Source organism: Protobothrops mucrosquamatus, unplaced genomic scaffold (assembly GCF_001527695.2).
Source record: "Protobothrops mucrosquamatus isolate PMUCROS unplaced genomic scaffold, P.Mucros_1.0 scaffold3425, whole genome shotgun sequence".
Classification (NCBI taxonomy): domain Eukaryota; kingdom Metazoa; phylum Chordata; class Lepidosauria; order Squamata; family Viperidae; genus Protobothrops; species Protobothrops mucrosquamatus.
Genome location: NW_015389406.1, coordinates 66,859 through 82,518, shown reverse-complemented (window position 1 = coordinate 82,518; position 15,660 = coordinate 66,859). Strand labels below are relative to the sequence as shown.

The following is a 15,660-nucleotide window of genomic DNA, read 5'->3' as shown; positions in this document are numbered from 1 at the left end:
ACAATTATTAAAAACAATAACACTTTAATAATTAAAAATAATACCAAATAAAATATTCTAACCTTTATACAACCATAATACTCTAAAATTTACTCAAAAACCAAATGATATTTTTAGTCCCACATTTACACTCAATATAATCTATCCATCTTCTCCAAACCAAAATATATCTTTCTTGCGAATGATCCTTCACATAAGCGGACATCTTGGCCATTTCTGCTAAATTCGAGACTTTAAGTGACCATTCTTCTATAGTAGGTAAACGTTCCGTTTTCCAATATTGAGCCACTAATAGTCTAGCAGCAGTTATAAAATTCAACATCAATTCCATTTCTTTTACATCCAAGTCTTCCATAACTTATTCTTTGTTATCACTGACCCAACACTCAGCACCCCTTCCTCTCTCGGGGACCCCAAGCGCAGAGCTGGATCGCCCCCCCCCCCACCTTCTTCTCCCGGGATCGAGGCCCTCGGTGGCTCCTATACCCCCCCTCCCTCGTTTCCCCCTTGGCTTTGAAGCCCTCGGTGGGGCTGGCCCCCTCCTCTCCAACCTGGCTTTCCTCCCCCCCCCCCGGGGCAGCCCAAGCTCTCTTGCGCAAGGATGGCGGCGAGGGGGGGGGGCGCCTCCCTGGATCCCAACCCTTGGCTGGGCTTTGAAGAGGCCACCGGGGAGGCATCAACGGGTTGGGCCGGGCCCCAGAGGTGGGAAGGCCAGGGGTCTTCCTTGGCCTTTGGCCAATACCTGGAGGAGAGGTGTGGTCAGGGCCACTTAAGCAGGAGGGCGGGTCGTTGCCAGGATGGCTTGGACCCCCTCCAGCTGTCCGAGCCGCCCGGGGGGGAAAGCAGTCTTCATTCTGCGGGGCGGTGGGGCTCCTTGCTCCGCCGCTGGCCTTTTTTTGGGGGGGGGGGAAACTTGTTGGACGTTGCCCCGGGTCTGGCTCCTCTCTTGGGCTAAGGACAGGGGCTCAGCCCTCCCCTTGGACTTGACTTCTCCTGCAGGGGTCGGGGGTCCCCTTCTTGGGACGGCGACCGGAGACTTTTCCATCGGACCTTTCTGAGCTGCGGGGGGGGACAACGGCGGCTTCCTCCGTCGCCTCTTTGCTCCCCAAACATTGGCTTGGGGGGTTTTCCCAATTGCTTCTTTCCCCCCCCCCCCGAAGAAGAAAAGCCTGCCCGCTAAGGAGAGACCTTGGACTCCTAACGCCTTCCAGCTTGGTCGGTCTCCTCCTCCTCCTCCAACTTGCTCAACCCAACCCAACCCAACCGAGAGGTTATTTCGGCCTCTTCCCCCCCGTTTCTTCCCGGGCGTCTTGGCTAACTTTTCCGAGCCACCAGGCCAGAGTCGCGACCTTCGGGGCTCTTGACCGCCTTTCCAACCGGCCACCATGGCGGGGCCCTTGAGACGAGAGCTGGGCCGCTCCTACCCCTTCCCGGTGCAGACCCTTCATCTCAACAACCTCCCGCCTGTTCCCCAGCACGAAACCCCGGGCGGCTACTTGCCGGAGGCTTTCAGCGGGGCCACCGCCGGGCAGGCCTTCGGCTTCAAGCCGGATTACGGCCCCCAGGGAGGGATCGGGGAGCCCTATCCCGGCGGGGGTGACGTTCCTCGCACCTGGTACCCCTTTGCTGCCGGGCCGGATGCCTGGGGCCACCCTCCCGGGATCGTGGTGGGCCCTTACGCCCTCCCGCAGCCCGGAGAAGCCTGCCAGGCCTCCAAGGCCGAGATCAAAGTGGAGCGTGACTTCGACCAAGCGGGCCCTTATTACGGGGGGCATCCCTGGGCCGGAGGCTGCCTGGTCCCTGCGGCCACGGTCACGGCCCCGGCCCCGGCCCGGCCGGCTTCTTGCAACAACAAGGAGGCTGCTTCGCCCAGTCCGGATCCCGAGCCTTCCAGCAGCCCCGCCAGCCCGCCAGAAGAGGTGGGGAGTGGGGAGAGCAGTCCCCGGAGCGTGGCTAGTCAAAGCCCCAGCGAGCAGATGGCCTCGGAGGAAGCGAAAGATGAAGAGGGCAGCGGAGAAGAGGTAGGGTTGGGGTGGGTGGGATGGGGAGATGATGTGGGCCAACCTGAGGTTTTTACAAGGGGCTTCTCAAAGTAAGGGTTATAAGATTTAAGACATGAGCAACTCTTAAAAAACAAAGTGGCAAGGACACAATGGAGGACCCCATAGTACAGTAGGGCTGTATTGATATTCTCCTTCTCATCTTCTCATTTTTCCTACCACCTTCTACTATTGGTATCTGTGATTTCTCACGCTGTTGTATCTTACGATGATTAATGATTGCAACTGTGATCTATGATATATATGACCTATCACTTTGTTGTTGTATGTACAGTGAGAGCTTATGCACCGGAGACAAATTCCTTGTGTGTCCAATCTCATTTGGCCAATAAAGAATAATTGTGTCTTTGCCATGTTTTTTTTTTGGGGGGGGGGAGAGTTGCTCAATTCCCCATACAGGGTGCTAAAGGTTGCTTTTAGAACTGCTGGCTCCTACTCTGGATAGGAAGGCATTTCTAGCGGGTTTCTTCATTGCATCTTGCCTACTCAGAAAAGATGCCCTTCAGCCGTAGGTGGGTGGATGTTGCAATCCGGAGGAAGAGTCTCCTTTCTGCACTCACCTAACAATCCTGGGTCTGATCTAGTTTGAGTGGAGCATCTGTTTTAGCACAGCGGTTTAGCGGAAGATTTCAGCAAAGGGTTTTAGCATTCGTGTCTTTTTGAGACTCTGGAGATTGCTAGGCAAATGCTTCCTAAGTTGTGGGGAGCTAATGAAGGATTGAGGAATTGTATGAAGCGCTCTGGGGCTTCACGTCTATGGAGATTCTCAGTCATCCAGGTCATGGTTGTTCCAAAGGTGTTTTTTTTTTTTTTTCCAAAGAAGCAACTGGACTTTCTTGCTTTTTTTCTTTGAAAACATTTCGCTTTTTATCCAAGAAGCTTCTTGGATGAAAAGCGAAATGTTTTCAAAGAAAAAACCCAAGAAAGTCCAGTTGCCTCTTTGAAAAAAAAAACACCTGTGCATCTGGGAGTTCACATTTATTATTTAGTGGCTGGCTTGTGGCTGTGCATTATTGTTGCTGGGTAGGACAAAATGGGATAAGCCATGGTCTCTATTGGGACTCCTCCATAAGATTTCTGAGCTGGTAAAAACTGTGTTAAAGGTGGAGTCCATTAAGTCTCTGGAAGATTTGCAACTAGGGTTTTAGATTCCAGCTCAGCATCAAGTGCTTGGAAATAGTGCCATCATTTCATTGTTGTAAAGAAATCGACTTTTTTCCCCTGATGGTGCTTTTTTTTGGTCATGCTTTAATGAGAATCTCTAAGCTTATATTGAAACATAAATATGTGGTTGGGTTTGCAAGACTGAATCACAAACTAGCTAACTCTGTCTTAGCTTATACTGTATTATATATTCTATTATATAGACTGTATAATTAGTTTGTAGCTCAGTGACTATCTTCACACAACTGCTAACCTGGTTTCTTTATTAGCCACAGTTTGGGTTTTGCCCAAGACACTGAATCTTAGTCACCAGTTTTACTGGTTATACCTAACATGCTAAATCATAAATCTCTAACTGAGTTGAATGCTAACCAAGGTGACCATGGTATCTGTGTTTGGAAGTGATAACACTATGAGATGTTTTTAGGGATGGTCTTGTGTAAATCTGTACTTTCTGTATTCCATTTTTTTCAATCCCACACCCACCTGTTACATATATATGAAATTGGGGAAAAAATTATTCAGGTTGGTATTGTATACGCTGGAAGCAGATTGTACTGTAGTTGATGAAAGCCCATGCCATATTGTATAATCACTTTAAGGTGCCAAAAATTAGAAGCAGACAAATTAAAATTGTCATGTAGATCTTCCTACAGAGGATCAAGTTGAGAAAAGGTTGTTTTAGTTTCCTCATAAAATGGTCTGGTCTATTTCTTTACACCCTTGAACTTTTAGAGATAAAGGCTCTAAACGCTAAACGCGCCTCTTTCTTCTAAAAGTAATTACATGGTAAAGCTGTATCAGATTACTCCCATCAACTCAAGTATCCTTTGCCTTACTTGCTGAGAAGGATGTAAAGCCAACAGCTTCCCCTTTTTCCCCATTCAAGAACTAGTATTCAGATCTACTGCGCTGGAATCAGGAGGATTAACTATGATTAATTAGCACCAGGATGTGTTTAATGTTACAAACAGTTTTGAGATTTTTAATGGGAAGCAGTATATAAATATGTTAATTAAGGGCCATAAAAATCACCACCCCTCCCAATTTGTTTAAAGTCTCCTAATGCAACATTTGCTGTTACAAGTTGTCAACTAATAAATTGATTATGAACAGTATCAAGAAGCAGGACTTGATTGGTAGAGCTAATAAACTTCTGAAGCCGTAAAAGAAACATTTTGTTTCTTATAAACCTCTAGATAATTTAGAGAAAGTTTTTTTCTCCTCACCCCTATTGGGTAGAACTCTAGGTTTCTAATGAAACTGAGGATTAACCCTTTTAAACTAAAAAACTCTTTTAAGAGTTCCTCCCAGAAAAGATGCTCCATTGACTTGGATTTCTTGATTAGGTGCTTCCTCTTTTGTGTGTTCCAGCTGTTTTGCTCACTCATCAGCTGGATTCATTCAATTGATCAGTATATAAACAATACATCAATCTCTGGTTGATTGGGTTAGCCTGACCCTGGTATGTCAAAAATCATATTTTGGCATTGCATGATGTGCAAACTACTGTTTTGGCCACTTGGCCACTTTTTAAGCCCCACAGCGGGTACAAAACCTCCAATTTGTTTCTAAAATTCAGGTACTGCAGAAAGGGGTGTTTTTCCCAAGCAAACTGAGAAGGTTTTAGCTTTTACCCTGTTTTTCTCCTGCCTATCTATCAGCCATAAGAAAAATCTCTTCTTGCTAACATGCAGGATCCCATCAGTGTTCCCCAACGATGCCCCCCTGGCTGGGGGGGGGGAATTTTGGGATGTTTTGACATGATTGCAATTTGTTCATAGTTTATGATGTCTTTATTGCACAGCAAGGGGTGAAATCCATGCCAGTTTTGCCACAAACTAGCAATGCAGTATAACAATGTTGTCACAAGGTGATACTGCTTGGTATCTCAATAGTGTGTATAGTTTATGGTTAAATTTATATGCCGCTCATTCCACTCTCCAAAGTGATTCTGGGTAGTTTACAATAAAATTCTTCAGAGATGATTATGGAGCTAGAAAGAATGCAACAAAACAAAAATGATACCAATTAATCAGGCAGTTTAAAAGGTTTTCCTGTATGGAAAGACTACAACAATTGGAAGTTTTTTCTTTAAAGCCAGAGTGAACACATGATGAGCTTAGTATAAAATCAATGCAGGTTTTACTCCTCCCAGTGTTAGAATTGTGTGTCATCTATTGAAATGAAATATTCAGTGATCAATTTTTTTATATACCATGCATGGCATGAAATTCAGTGTGGATTTTTTTTTTAGAAGAGGACTGGACAAATTCACGAAAGAAAGACAGGGGAACCAACAGCTGTTGATCTTCAGGGCTGTTTGCTATTCTGAAATACCAGCTGCCGGGGAGCCACAGCGAAGGAGGGGTGTCAACCCCCCTATTCATGTTTGTGTGGTTTTTGGAATGTATATGACTGCCTACTGTGAGATACAGAGTGGTGGACCAGATCAGCCCTTGGCCCGATCAAGTAAAACTCTTTGAAGTTTCTCATTCCTTGGGGAACATTAATTAATGAAACGCCATGATCCTGCGGTGGCTGGAGAAAGCAATTGTGCAGCATTTCTTTAAAAAGAGTCAAGTTTCCAGAGAAAAGAAGCAACCAAGTGTCTCCCCCTTCCCCCATTGTCAACCCAAGATCTACCAAAGTGCCCAAAGATCCAACTTGAATTTCTGAGCAGATGCAAAAAGAGCTGATAAAGTTAATTTTTAAGCCCCTTGCTAATGGTATAATAACTAGACAGAGCCAATATGGGTCTGTCAGTCTTCCCAAGTCTCTTTCTGTAATCAGATTACTATTTGCTGTAGAACCAGACAGGAAGACCAATCTTCTCAAATCCACTGAATTTTGCTTGGAATCCAACAGCTATCAATCAAAGCCAGGTAGTGAAATTAAAGCGAAAGTTTATAAATACTTAAAGAGTTAATGCTTGTTCATTCTAGGTAAATCATAAAAGCAAAACCCAGATTACAGTAGATAATCTAGGAGTCTCTTTCTGATTTGATGGATTTGGGGAATGGAAAGGTGTACTTCTTAAAAAAAACAAGAAAAAAACAAAGCAGCAACAAACATTTGACAAAGAGACTGTCTCTTCCCAGTTTCCCCCCCTATGGTTAACCAGTTGAATAGATGTATCTGTGATGATAATGTTGTGTTGAATGTACTTGCTGCCCATCTCACTATCCAAGCAACGTTAGGCTCCTTACAATAAAAGCATGAAAAAAAAATAAAAAGAATTAGAATTAACAGGGATCAATAAAATTAGAATTAACAGGGGTGAATAGCAATAGCACTTAGACTTGTATACCACTTCATAGTGCTTTACAGCCCTTCTCTAAGCAGTTTACACAGCATATTGCCCCCCCCCCCAAAACCAAATCTTGGTCCTTTATTATCACCTAATAAAACTTAGGTGATATATATGGTGATGGAATGAGATGGATTCATAGGGTTCTACCTCTGAACTGAGCAGGATTTTGACTGAGAAACTTGAGTTTCTCTGCCTGAAAGTACTCTTCAACCTTTCTATCAATTATTTAAATGATTTTTCTTCAATCTGGCTACTTAGATGTCTTGGAATCCTGTAGTTTCTTTTCACTCTTTTGAAGTTATGGGTTGGGTGATGAGACTTGTAGTTCAAAATGTGTTGGAGAAGGCTGAGTTAGAAGGTTCTCAAAAGACCCAACTTGGGTTGCTCAATGTAATTCAGAAAAAAAAAATGCTGTGTTTTTGGTAGAATAAACAACTGAACTAAGGAATGAAGTTTAGCAGATAAAAATTCAAAATTAAATAGCTAGATTCGTGAAAATTCAAAATGCTGTATTTAGCAAAAATAATCAAATGCACAGGGATGAGATGAAGAATTCTTACCTTGCAAGAAAAATATTGGTTAAGCTAACTGTGTCGCTCAGCAGTGTTGTCCAAAAAAGACTTAACATCTAACATGGTTGGCTCAGGAATTCTGGGAGTTGAAGGTTGCCTACCCTTGTCCTAGATTTACAACAATTCATTTAGTGACTGTTCAAAGTTACAGTGGCATTGAAAAAAGTGACTTACTACCGTTTTTCACACTTGCAACCATTGCAGCATCCCCGTGGACACGTGATCAAAATTCAGACGTATGACAACTGACTCGTACCTATGGCGGTTGCAGTGTCCCGGGGTCATGTGATCCCCTTTTACGACCTTCTGACAAGCAAAGTCAATGGGGAAGCCAGATTCACTTAACAACCGTGTTACTAATGATTCACTTAACAATGGCAAGAAAGGTCGCAAAATGGCAAAGCTCACTGAACAACCGTCTCGCTTAGCAACAAAAGTGTTGGGCTCAGTTGTGATTGTAAGTCGAGGACTACCTGTACAGTGAAGCGAGAAAGCCTTGTGGGTACATTGGACTTGCATCACAGAACAGATTTAGTTAAACATTAGAAGGAACATTAATAAAAGTTATGGAAGAAACATTAATAAAAGTTATGGAAGTAGAAAGACTTTTAAGCTAGTGTTTCAGCGTGCTGGCTGGGGAATACCGGGAACTGAAGTCCACACATCTTCAGGTTGAGAAACATTGGTTTAAGGCAGAGGTGTGGAACGATGGCCCCTTTATGACTTATGGACTTCAACTCCCAGAAGTTGGCTGGCTCAAGAATTCTGGGAGTTGAAGTCCACAAGTCATAAAAGGCCCATCGTTCCACACCCCCTGCTTTAAGGAATGGCTGGAGAGCCTTCGGTTGGGGCTGGTGTACCTCTTGTTTTTTTTGGGGGGGGGCATCTTGCAATGTAGCTTCTGTCCTGGCTCTAAATGCAAATGCCTGGATTGGCATATGCTGGGAGACATTTTATTCTGTAATCGCTATCTTGAGCTGCTGTTTTGCCTCTCAGAAGTTCTTGAGTATACTTAGTAATCGGTCTCTTGAGAAACTTTTAATTTTCATGCTATAAGAAAACCTGACTTTTCGTACGTTGCTAAGGGATTAAAAATGGAAAGTAAAATGCCATCCATCTTATTCCATCCTCACATATCACATATTATTCATCCCCGTTGATTCTAATGTTTTTATTGCTTTTGGATCTTTGCTTTTATTGTATCGTAGGCTGCCTAGAGTCACTTGGATAGTGGGACGGGCAGATTTAATAAATCAATCTGATCCCCGTAGTATTGTCTTAAATACGGGTAGTCTTTGACTTAAAACCATTCATTTAATGACCATTCAGAGTTATAACAGCACTGAAAAAAATGACTTAGGACCAGTTCTCATACTTAATGACTGTTGCATCATCCCCACAGCCACGTGACCAAAGTCTGGGTCAGGAGTAGGCAGCCTCGGCTCTTTTATGACTCATGGATTTCAACTCCCAGAATTCCTGAGTCAGCATAGCTAACTTAGGAATTCTGGGAGTTGAAGTCCATGAGTCATAAAAGAGCCAAGGTTGCCTACCCCTGGGTGTTTGGCAACTGGCATGTATTTACAATGGATCCCAGGATTGTCATTTGCAACCTTCCTAGCGAGCCTCTGACAAGCAAAATCAACGGGGGAAGCCAGATTCACTTAATGACCATGGTTCACTTAACAACCATGGCAAAAGGTCATAAAATGGGGCATGGCTTACTTAACAACTGCCTTGCTTAGCAACAGAAATGTTGGGCTCATATTTATCGATCTTTTTTTTTCTTTCTCTTCCTCTCTTTTTCTAAGAGTCATACCCGAGTTGAAATGCTTTAAATAAATACAGGTAGCCTTCAACACAACAAGTTTGTTTAGTGACCATTCAAAGTTACAACGGTACTGAAAAAGTGATGTATGACTGTTCTTCACACTTAAGACCAATGCAGATTTTAAAAAATGTAAATTCAAAAGACAGGTGCTGTTATGGTTGTGGAAAACTCTTCTCATTTGCTATTGGAATCTGATGGAGATAATATTTAATAGCACGCAAATATGAAGCAATCTGTCTTACAAAAGTCCTCAACTCCTTGCAATGAGTGGACCCACTTGGAATCCTGAGATGGTGTCATGGCATATTTTGGTCTGCAAGATGAAATATCTGCAGGACCTTTCTACCCAGATCCTAATAAGAAACTAGCATGTGTGTATGTGTGTTATGTTTTGTTTTGTTGGTTTTAAAAAAAATATTTTTTAAAAAAGAAAAGAAACTAGCATTTGAACTTAATATTCTCATTCAGAACTGCCCAAAGTGGTGTCCGCCTGGTATATTGGACTGCACCCTGTTCCACATAATCCATAATCAGTCCTCTTATCTGATTAGGAAGTATGGGAGTTGTAGTCCAACACATGTCAGGAAAGACTTTTCTTTGTTAGATTTGCTGGTCTTTCAGAAACTCAGGATGGTGTAAATGGCATTTCCTCTCCAGGTATTCCAGAGAGAGTGAGAGGGAGGGGAGAGGGAGGGGGGGAGGGAGGGAGAAGAGGAAGATGGAGAGAAAGAGAGGGGGGGAAGGAGAGCAAGGGGAAGGGGGAGGAGGAGGAAGAGGAAGAAAGGGAGGGGGAGGGAGGGGGAAGAGAGAGAGAAGAGAAGAGGTTAGATCAGCGGTTCTCAACCTATGGGTCACGACCCCATTTGGGGTCGATCGACCATTTCACGGGGGTCGCCAAGCAAGGCTGTCCGCCATTTTTTTCCCCTTTTCCGGCGGGTGCCTTACCTCCCTTGGGCTGGGCCAGCTGGTGGTCGGCCTGCTCCATCTCTGCTGCTTGCCAGCTACGCCTCGGCCGGCGCAGGGGGCGGAACCACGCATGAGCGGTGCTCCCGGGCAGGGAAAGTCCTCGACGTATGACCAGTTGGGTAGTCCTCGACTTACAACCGGTTTAGTCCTCGACTTACGACCGATTTAGTCCTCGACTTACGACTGGTTTAGTCCTCAACTTACGACCGGTTGGGGGTCGCGGCATTAAAAAGATTGAGAACCACTGGGTTAGATTGAGTTGGGCTCAGATTTGCAGAGTAAACTTCCATGAATGAAGGTAGATCTGCACCAGAAGATCACAGTTCATTGAACAAACAATAGCATCTTGGTTCACTTAAGACATAGACCATGGTTTATACAATATCTAGTTTTCACATCACAGTCAAAACCACATGGCTAAGCTCAATGCAAGCTCAGCCTATGTATTAAGTTTGCCACATCAGGAGTATCTGCTATGACTTCCCTGACCCCCCCTTTTTTTGCAACATATACAAACAATGCACCCCTTGTGGATCTGATGTCTGCCCAACAACCCTTACAGATAACATACTTTATCCTGTCTGCTTATCTTGCCTTTGGGGCTTTCAATCAAGACCCCTCCTCACTGAAACCTACATTCCCCAGGGGCTTCCAACACCAACACCCACACACACATACACACACAGGTCTCCCAGTAGTGTCTGGCTAAGCTTTTGGAGAGCCACTTGGAGTGCTAAAGTCACTTCAAAGCACTCTTGTTGCTGCCTTGAAAGAGTTCATCTTCTTGCCCCTGGGCAAGGCTAGACCTTGTGATTGGCCTCCAGCCTGTGGAAGGAATCTGGGGCTTGGACCGTGGATTGTTCTTCACCCCTGCATGTATGGTGGCTATTTCTAAGGAGCATAAGCTTCCAGGAATGGTGGTCTGCTCAACTTTCCAAATTTCGAATCCTCCCAAGTGTGAAGATTTCGACGTTCACAATCTCCAGCTCATCTCAGGTCATGAGGCATTCTGGAGGAAACACCCTAAATGGAGAACGTAGGTTAATTGCTTCAAGAGGCAATTGGAGCAGAATAAATCTTAGGTTGCTGGAACTGGATATGGCTAGTTTAGAGAAAAAAAGAACTAGGGGTGACTTGATAGCAATATATCCAATATTTGAGGGGCTGCCACAAAGAGGAAGGGGTCAAATTATTTTCCAAAGCACCAGAAGGCAAGACAAGAAACAATGGATGGAAGCTAATCAAGGAGAGAAGCAACGTAGAATTAAGGAGAAACTTGCTAACAGCGAGAACAATCAGTGGAACGACCTGCCTCCAGAAGTTGTGGATGCTCTAATACTGGAAGTTTTAAAGAAGAGACTGGACAGCCATTTGTCTGGAGTGGTATATAGGGTCTCCTGCTTGAGCAGACGGTTGGACTAGAAGACCTCCAAGGTCCCTTCCAGCTCTGTTCTGATTGATTGAAGAACCAAAGTGTATATGCTAGTCATAATGCTATTTGATTGAAGAATCAAAGTGTGTATGCTAGCCATAATGCTATTTGTGACAGGAACAAGATTGAATTGAATTGAATCGAGCTGAATCAAATTGGATACTTTATTTGGCCAAGTGTAATTAGACACACAAGATATTTGTCTCCTGTACAGAAGCACTCGGTACTTATTTTTAATACCAATAAAAGGGGGGAGAAAAGAAGATAATAAGGATAAATAATAATATCACAACCATACTTCACGGGTTAATATGCCTAGACATTAGACAGCATTGTGAGAATTAGGGGGTTCAACAGAGTGACGGTGCTGTTTTGGCCTGCAGTGCTTTATAGCTGTGTCCTGAGGGAAGGAGTCGAATTACTTTATGTCCCAGGATGGGAGGGGGTCTGCAGATATCCTTCTGACCCCACCCAATATACAAGTCTTCTATGGAAGGCCCGTCTGGTTGCAGTTGTTCTTTTTGCAGCCTTAACTATCCCTTGGAGTCTGTACTTGATAGTTAAGAAGAATGTGAGCTTGAGGGGACAAAAAAAAGAAGAAAAAACCTGGCAGATTTCTTCTGGAGAAGATACGATTAGCTCTGATGGGCAATTAAGTAGGCTCCAGGCTAGAAAGATTGGCTGCTTACTATTTTTAGAAGCAACACAAAAGGAAAAAAGCTTGTTGGTTGGATTCCTTTTCTTATCATAAATCTGAAGAAACCCAGGATTGTCTGCTGAAGATTATCTGCTGTGACTGCTCAAAAGAGAGTGAGAAAGACAGAGATTAGACATGATGAAAAGTGATAGGTGAGCTTGAACTCCCGCCTTGCAGCAAGAATTTTTTTAATAAATCACTACAGCAGGGAGAAGTTCAGGTATGGAGAGGCACCAAGATCTGTTGATGTGATCCTTGGAGGTGATTGATTTCTAGTGATTCAAAGGAATCCATCGGAATATTTGTTTTTATTGTGGGCACAATGGCACACATTAAAAATGAAATTCTGTTGCTTGCTCTCAAAAGTGTACATATAACACACATATAAACATGCTATATACAACATATGTATATATATCTTGCTGTTGTTGTTAATTGCAAAGTCATGTCCGACCCATCGCGACCCCATGGACAACGTTCCTCCAGGCCTTCCTGTCCTCTACCATCTTCTGGAGTCCATTTAAGTTCACGTCTACTGCTTCAGTGACTACATCCAGCCACCTCATTCTCTGTCGTCCCCTTCTTCTGTTGCCCTCAATCTTTCCCAGCATTAGGCCCTTCTCCAGTGAATCCTTCCTTCTCATTAGGTGGCCAAAGTACTTGAGTTTCAACTTCAGGATCTGGCCTTCTAAAGAGCAGTCCAGGGTTGATCTCCTCTATGACTGACTGGTTTGATCGCCTTGCAGTCCAGGGGACTCGCAGGAGTCTTCTCCAGCACCATAGTTCAAAGGCCTCAATTCTTTGTCGCTCAGCCTTTCTTATGGTCCAACTTTCACATCCATACATTGCAACTGGGAAAACCATGGCCTTGACTATACGCACCTACACCCTTACATATACAGTAGTGGCCAAAATTGTGGAAACCTTTTGGGGAAAATGTATTTTTGAGGTTTGATGGCTAATTACACCACTTTTGTTTTGGAGTAGTACCATAAAATTATATATCAATGGAAAGATAATTTAATCAAGTATGTAATGCAACAAAGCTTGTTCAATTATCTGTACTGTATTCTATGAAAAGTTATAGCCAAATAACCAGAAAAAGGAAGCACAACTTGTTTAGGTTGATATCAGGTAGCTTTCCTTCATCTGATTGTAGCCAATGAGCATGAGTGTTTAGAGAGCCAATCAGGTGTCATCTTGTTTTGGCAATGAGCCAATCAGATCACAGTAGGATTCAGTGATTGATGTCATGTATTGAAGCTGAGAGGAGGACATTTGTCTGTGTGTTATGTGATCCCTATCCAGTTGGTTGGGGTTTTTTTTGTGTTCTTTCATTTAGTGAGCTTGTAAAATGTAATAAAACTAAAGTAATGGTGCAAAGAGTTGACTGGTTGCCCAGAAAGCGATGTAAAATAGTATTATTAAGTGAACAAGGTTACAGTTATAAAGAAATTAGAAGAAAAATTGGTGGAAACTTCACCAAAGGTGGCATTTCTACTGTACACTTTCCCCAAAAGGTTTCCACAATATTGGCCACTACTGTAAATACATATAAATATTAATCACTGTTAATATTTATATGTCTTTATATGCAAGGATGCAGGTATATACATGTCTTGTGTATAGCATGTTTATATGTGTGTTATGTATGTGTACACTTTTGAGAGCAGGCAACAGAATTTCATTTTTAATGTGTGCCAGCCTGCCCACAGTAAAAAAAAAAAAAAAATGACAGTAAAGGTTATCTGATCTTCTTCTGATTTACAAACTGCCCATATTCTTTCCAAGTCTCTTTCAACACCAGCTCATCAACTGATTACTGTATGAGAATTAAAACCACTACCCTCCCTCAAGTCTTGACTTTGGTGGTCTTATCCTGATTAGTATAAAATTAAAATCTCACTTTCCCAGTGATTATTTATTTGCTTAATGGTTAGCTATCCCTCCCCTCTTCCTCCAGATTTCTCCCTGGAACAACAGCGGGCTGATGTAGGTAAGCAATAGTGACTGGTTCAAAATCACTCAGTGAGCTTCTATGTAGGAGAGTGGAATTAAACCTACCTCCCCTCCCCCTTTTTTTACAGTTTTAAAAATAAGTAAATATAGGTAGTCCTTGACTTACAACAGTTCATATAGTGACTATTCAAAGTTACAGTGGCAATGAAAAAGGTGACCTATGACCGTTTTTCACACAACCATTGCAGCGTCCCCGTGGACATATGATCAAAATTCAGAGGCTTGGCAACTGACTCGTACCTATGGCAGTTGCAGTGTCCCAAGGTCACTCGATCACTTTTTGTGATCTTCTGGCAAGCAAAGTCAGTGGGGAAGCCATGTTACTAACTTAACAACTGCAGTGATTCACTTAAAACTCACTTAACTAATGTTTCATTTAAGCAACAGGAATTTTGGACTCAATTGCGGTCGTAAGTCAAGGACAACCTATATACAGTATATTCCAGATGAGGTGGTAGGAGCAAAAAGTTAAAAATTGCTCACATAAATTCCAGATGAGAGAGTAGTCACCAAAAGTTGTTCTAAAGGTGCTTTTTTTTGTTTCCCCCCCAAAAGGCAACTGGACTTTTGGGGGTTTTTTTTCGTTGAAAAACATTTTGCATCCAAAAAGCATCTTCTCAGTTCTTCAGCTCTTTGCTTAGTTGAGAAGCAAAATGTTTTCAAAGAAAAACAACAACAACAAGACAATCCAGTTGCCTTTGGGGAAAAAAAGCAACTTTGGGACAACCATGACATAGATCAGGGATAGGCAACCTTGGCCCTTTTATGACTGGTGGACTTCAACTCCCAGAATTCCTGAGCCAGCATGGCTCAGCTTAGAAACCTCTCCCTTTCCCCTCAGCATGGCTGGCTCAGGAATTCTGGGAGTTGGAGTTCACGAGTCTTAAAAGAGCCAAGGTTGCCTACCCCTGACATAGATGATTGAGAATCAATCTCCATAGACATTTAGCCAAAAGTTGTAACTTTTCTGAAAAATGAGCATGTCTTATTGCTGTCTTGAAATGCACACCTATCAATCAAGATGCTTTTTTTTCTTTCTTTTATTTTTCCTTAGGAAACAACCACTACAGAGGAGCTGGAACAGTTTGCTAAGGAACTGAAACACAAAAGAATTACCTTGGGCTTCACTCAGGCAGATGTGGGACTGGCCCTGGGTTTACTCTATGGTAAGCGGTTGATTTTTAAGCTTGTAAAAATTTAAAAGAAATGAAACTGTTTTTGAAGGTGGCACTTGAATAGTCCTGGCTCAGAATAATAGAACTTATATAGCACAAAAGAGTTGGAGAGGGGCCACCTGAGCTAAAGAGATGTGTTACATTGAATTGAATTAATCTTGATCTGTTGATAAGATTGACCCATTAGTCCTGAACAGTAGTTCCAAAGTGGGAATCATCTCTCCTTTAATGCATTGTTATCTAACAAGGGATGCTCCTTTTAGAGCTTTTTATTTTAAAAGGTGTAACTGGCACCTAATTTGCACTTTTTTAAAAAAAAAGTGTTTTGGTTTATCAATTAAATCTTGTTGTAGCATTTCCAGAGACATTTCTCACTGTCTACTCTTGTAGGATTTTTTTCTGTGACCTGGAATCCATTCCTTCCTTCCTTC

General features: G+C 42.9%; 1 protein-coding gene across 1 annotated transcript in view; it reads left to right on the top strand.

Annotated features, from left to right (window-relative positions):
• The first annotated feature begins 1,385 nt into the window (after positions 1 to 1,385).
• LOC114923422 (POU domain, class 5, transcription factor 3-like) overlaps positions 1,386 to 15,660 on the top strand; it is a 25,505-nt gene continuing 11,230 nt past the window's right edge. The window contains exons 1-2 of the mRNA XM_029286359.1: positions 1,386 to 2,021; positions 15,109 to 15,220. Of these exons, the coding sequence (XP_029142192.1) occupies positions 1,386 to 2,021; positions 15,109 to 15,220 (748 nt within the window). The remainder of the gene's footprint in view (positions 2,022 to 15,108; positions 15,221 to 15,660) is intronic.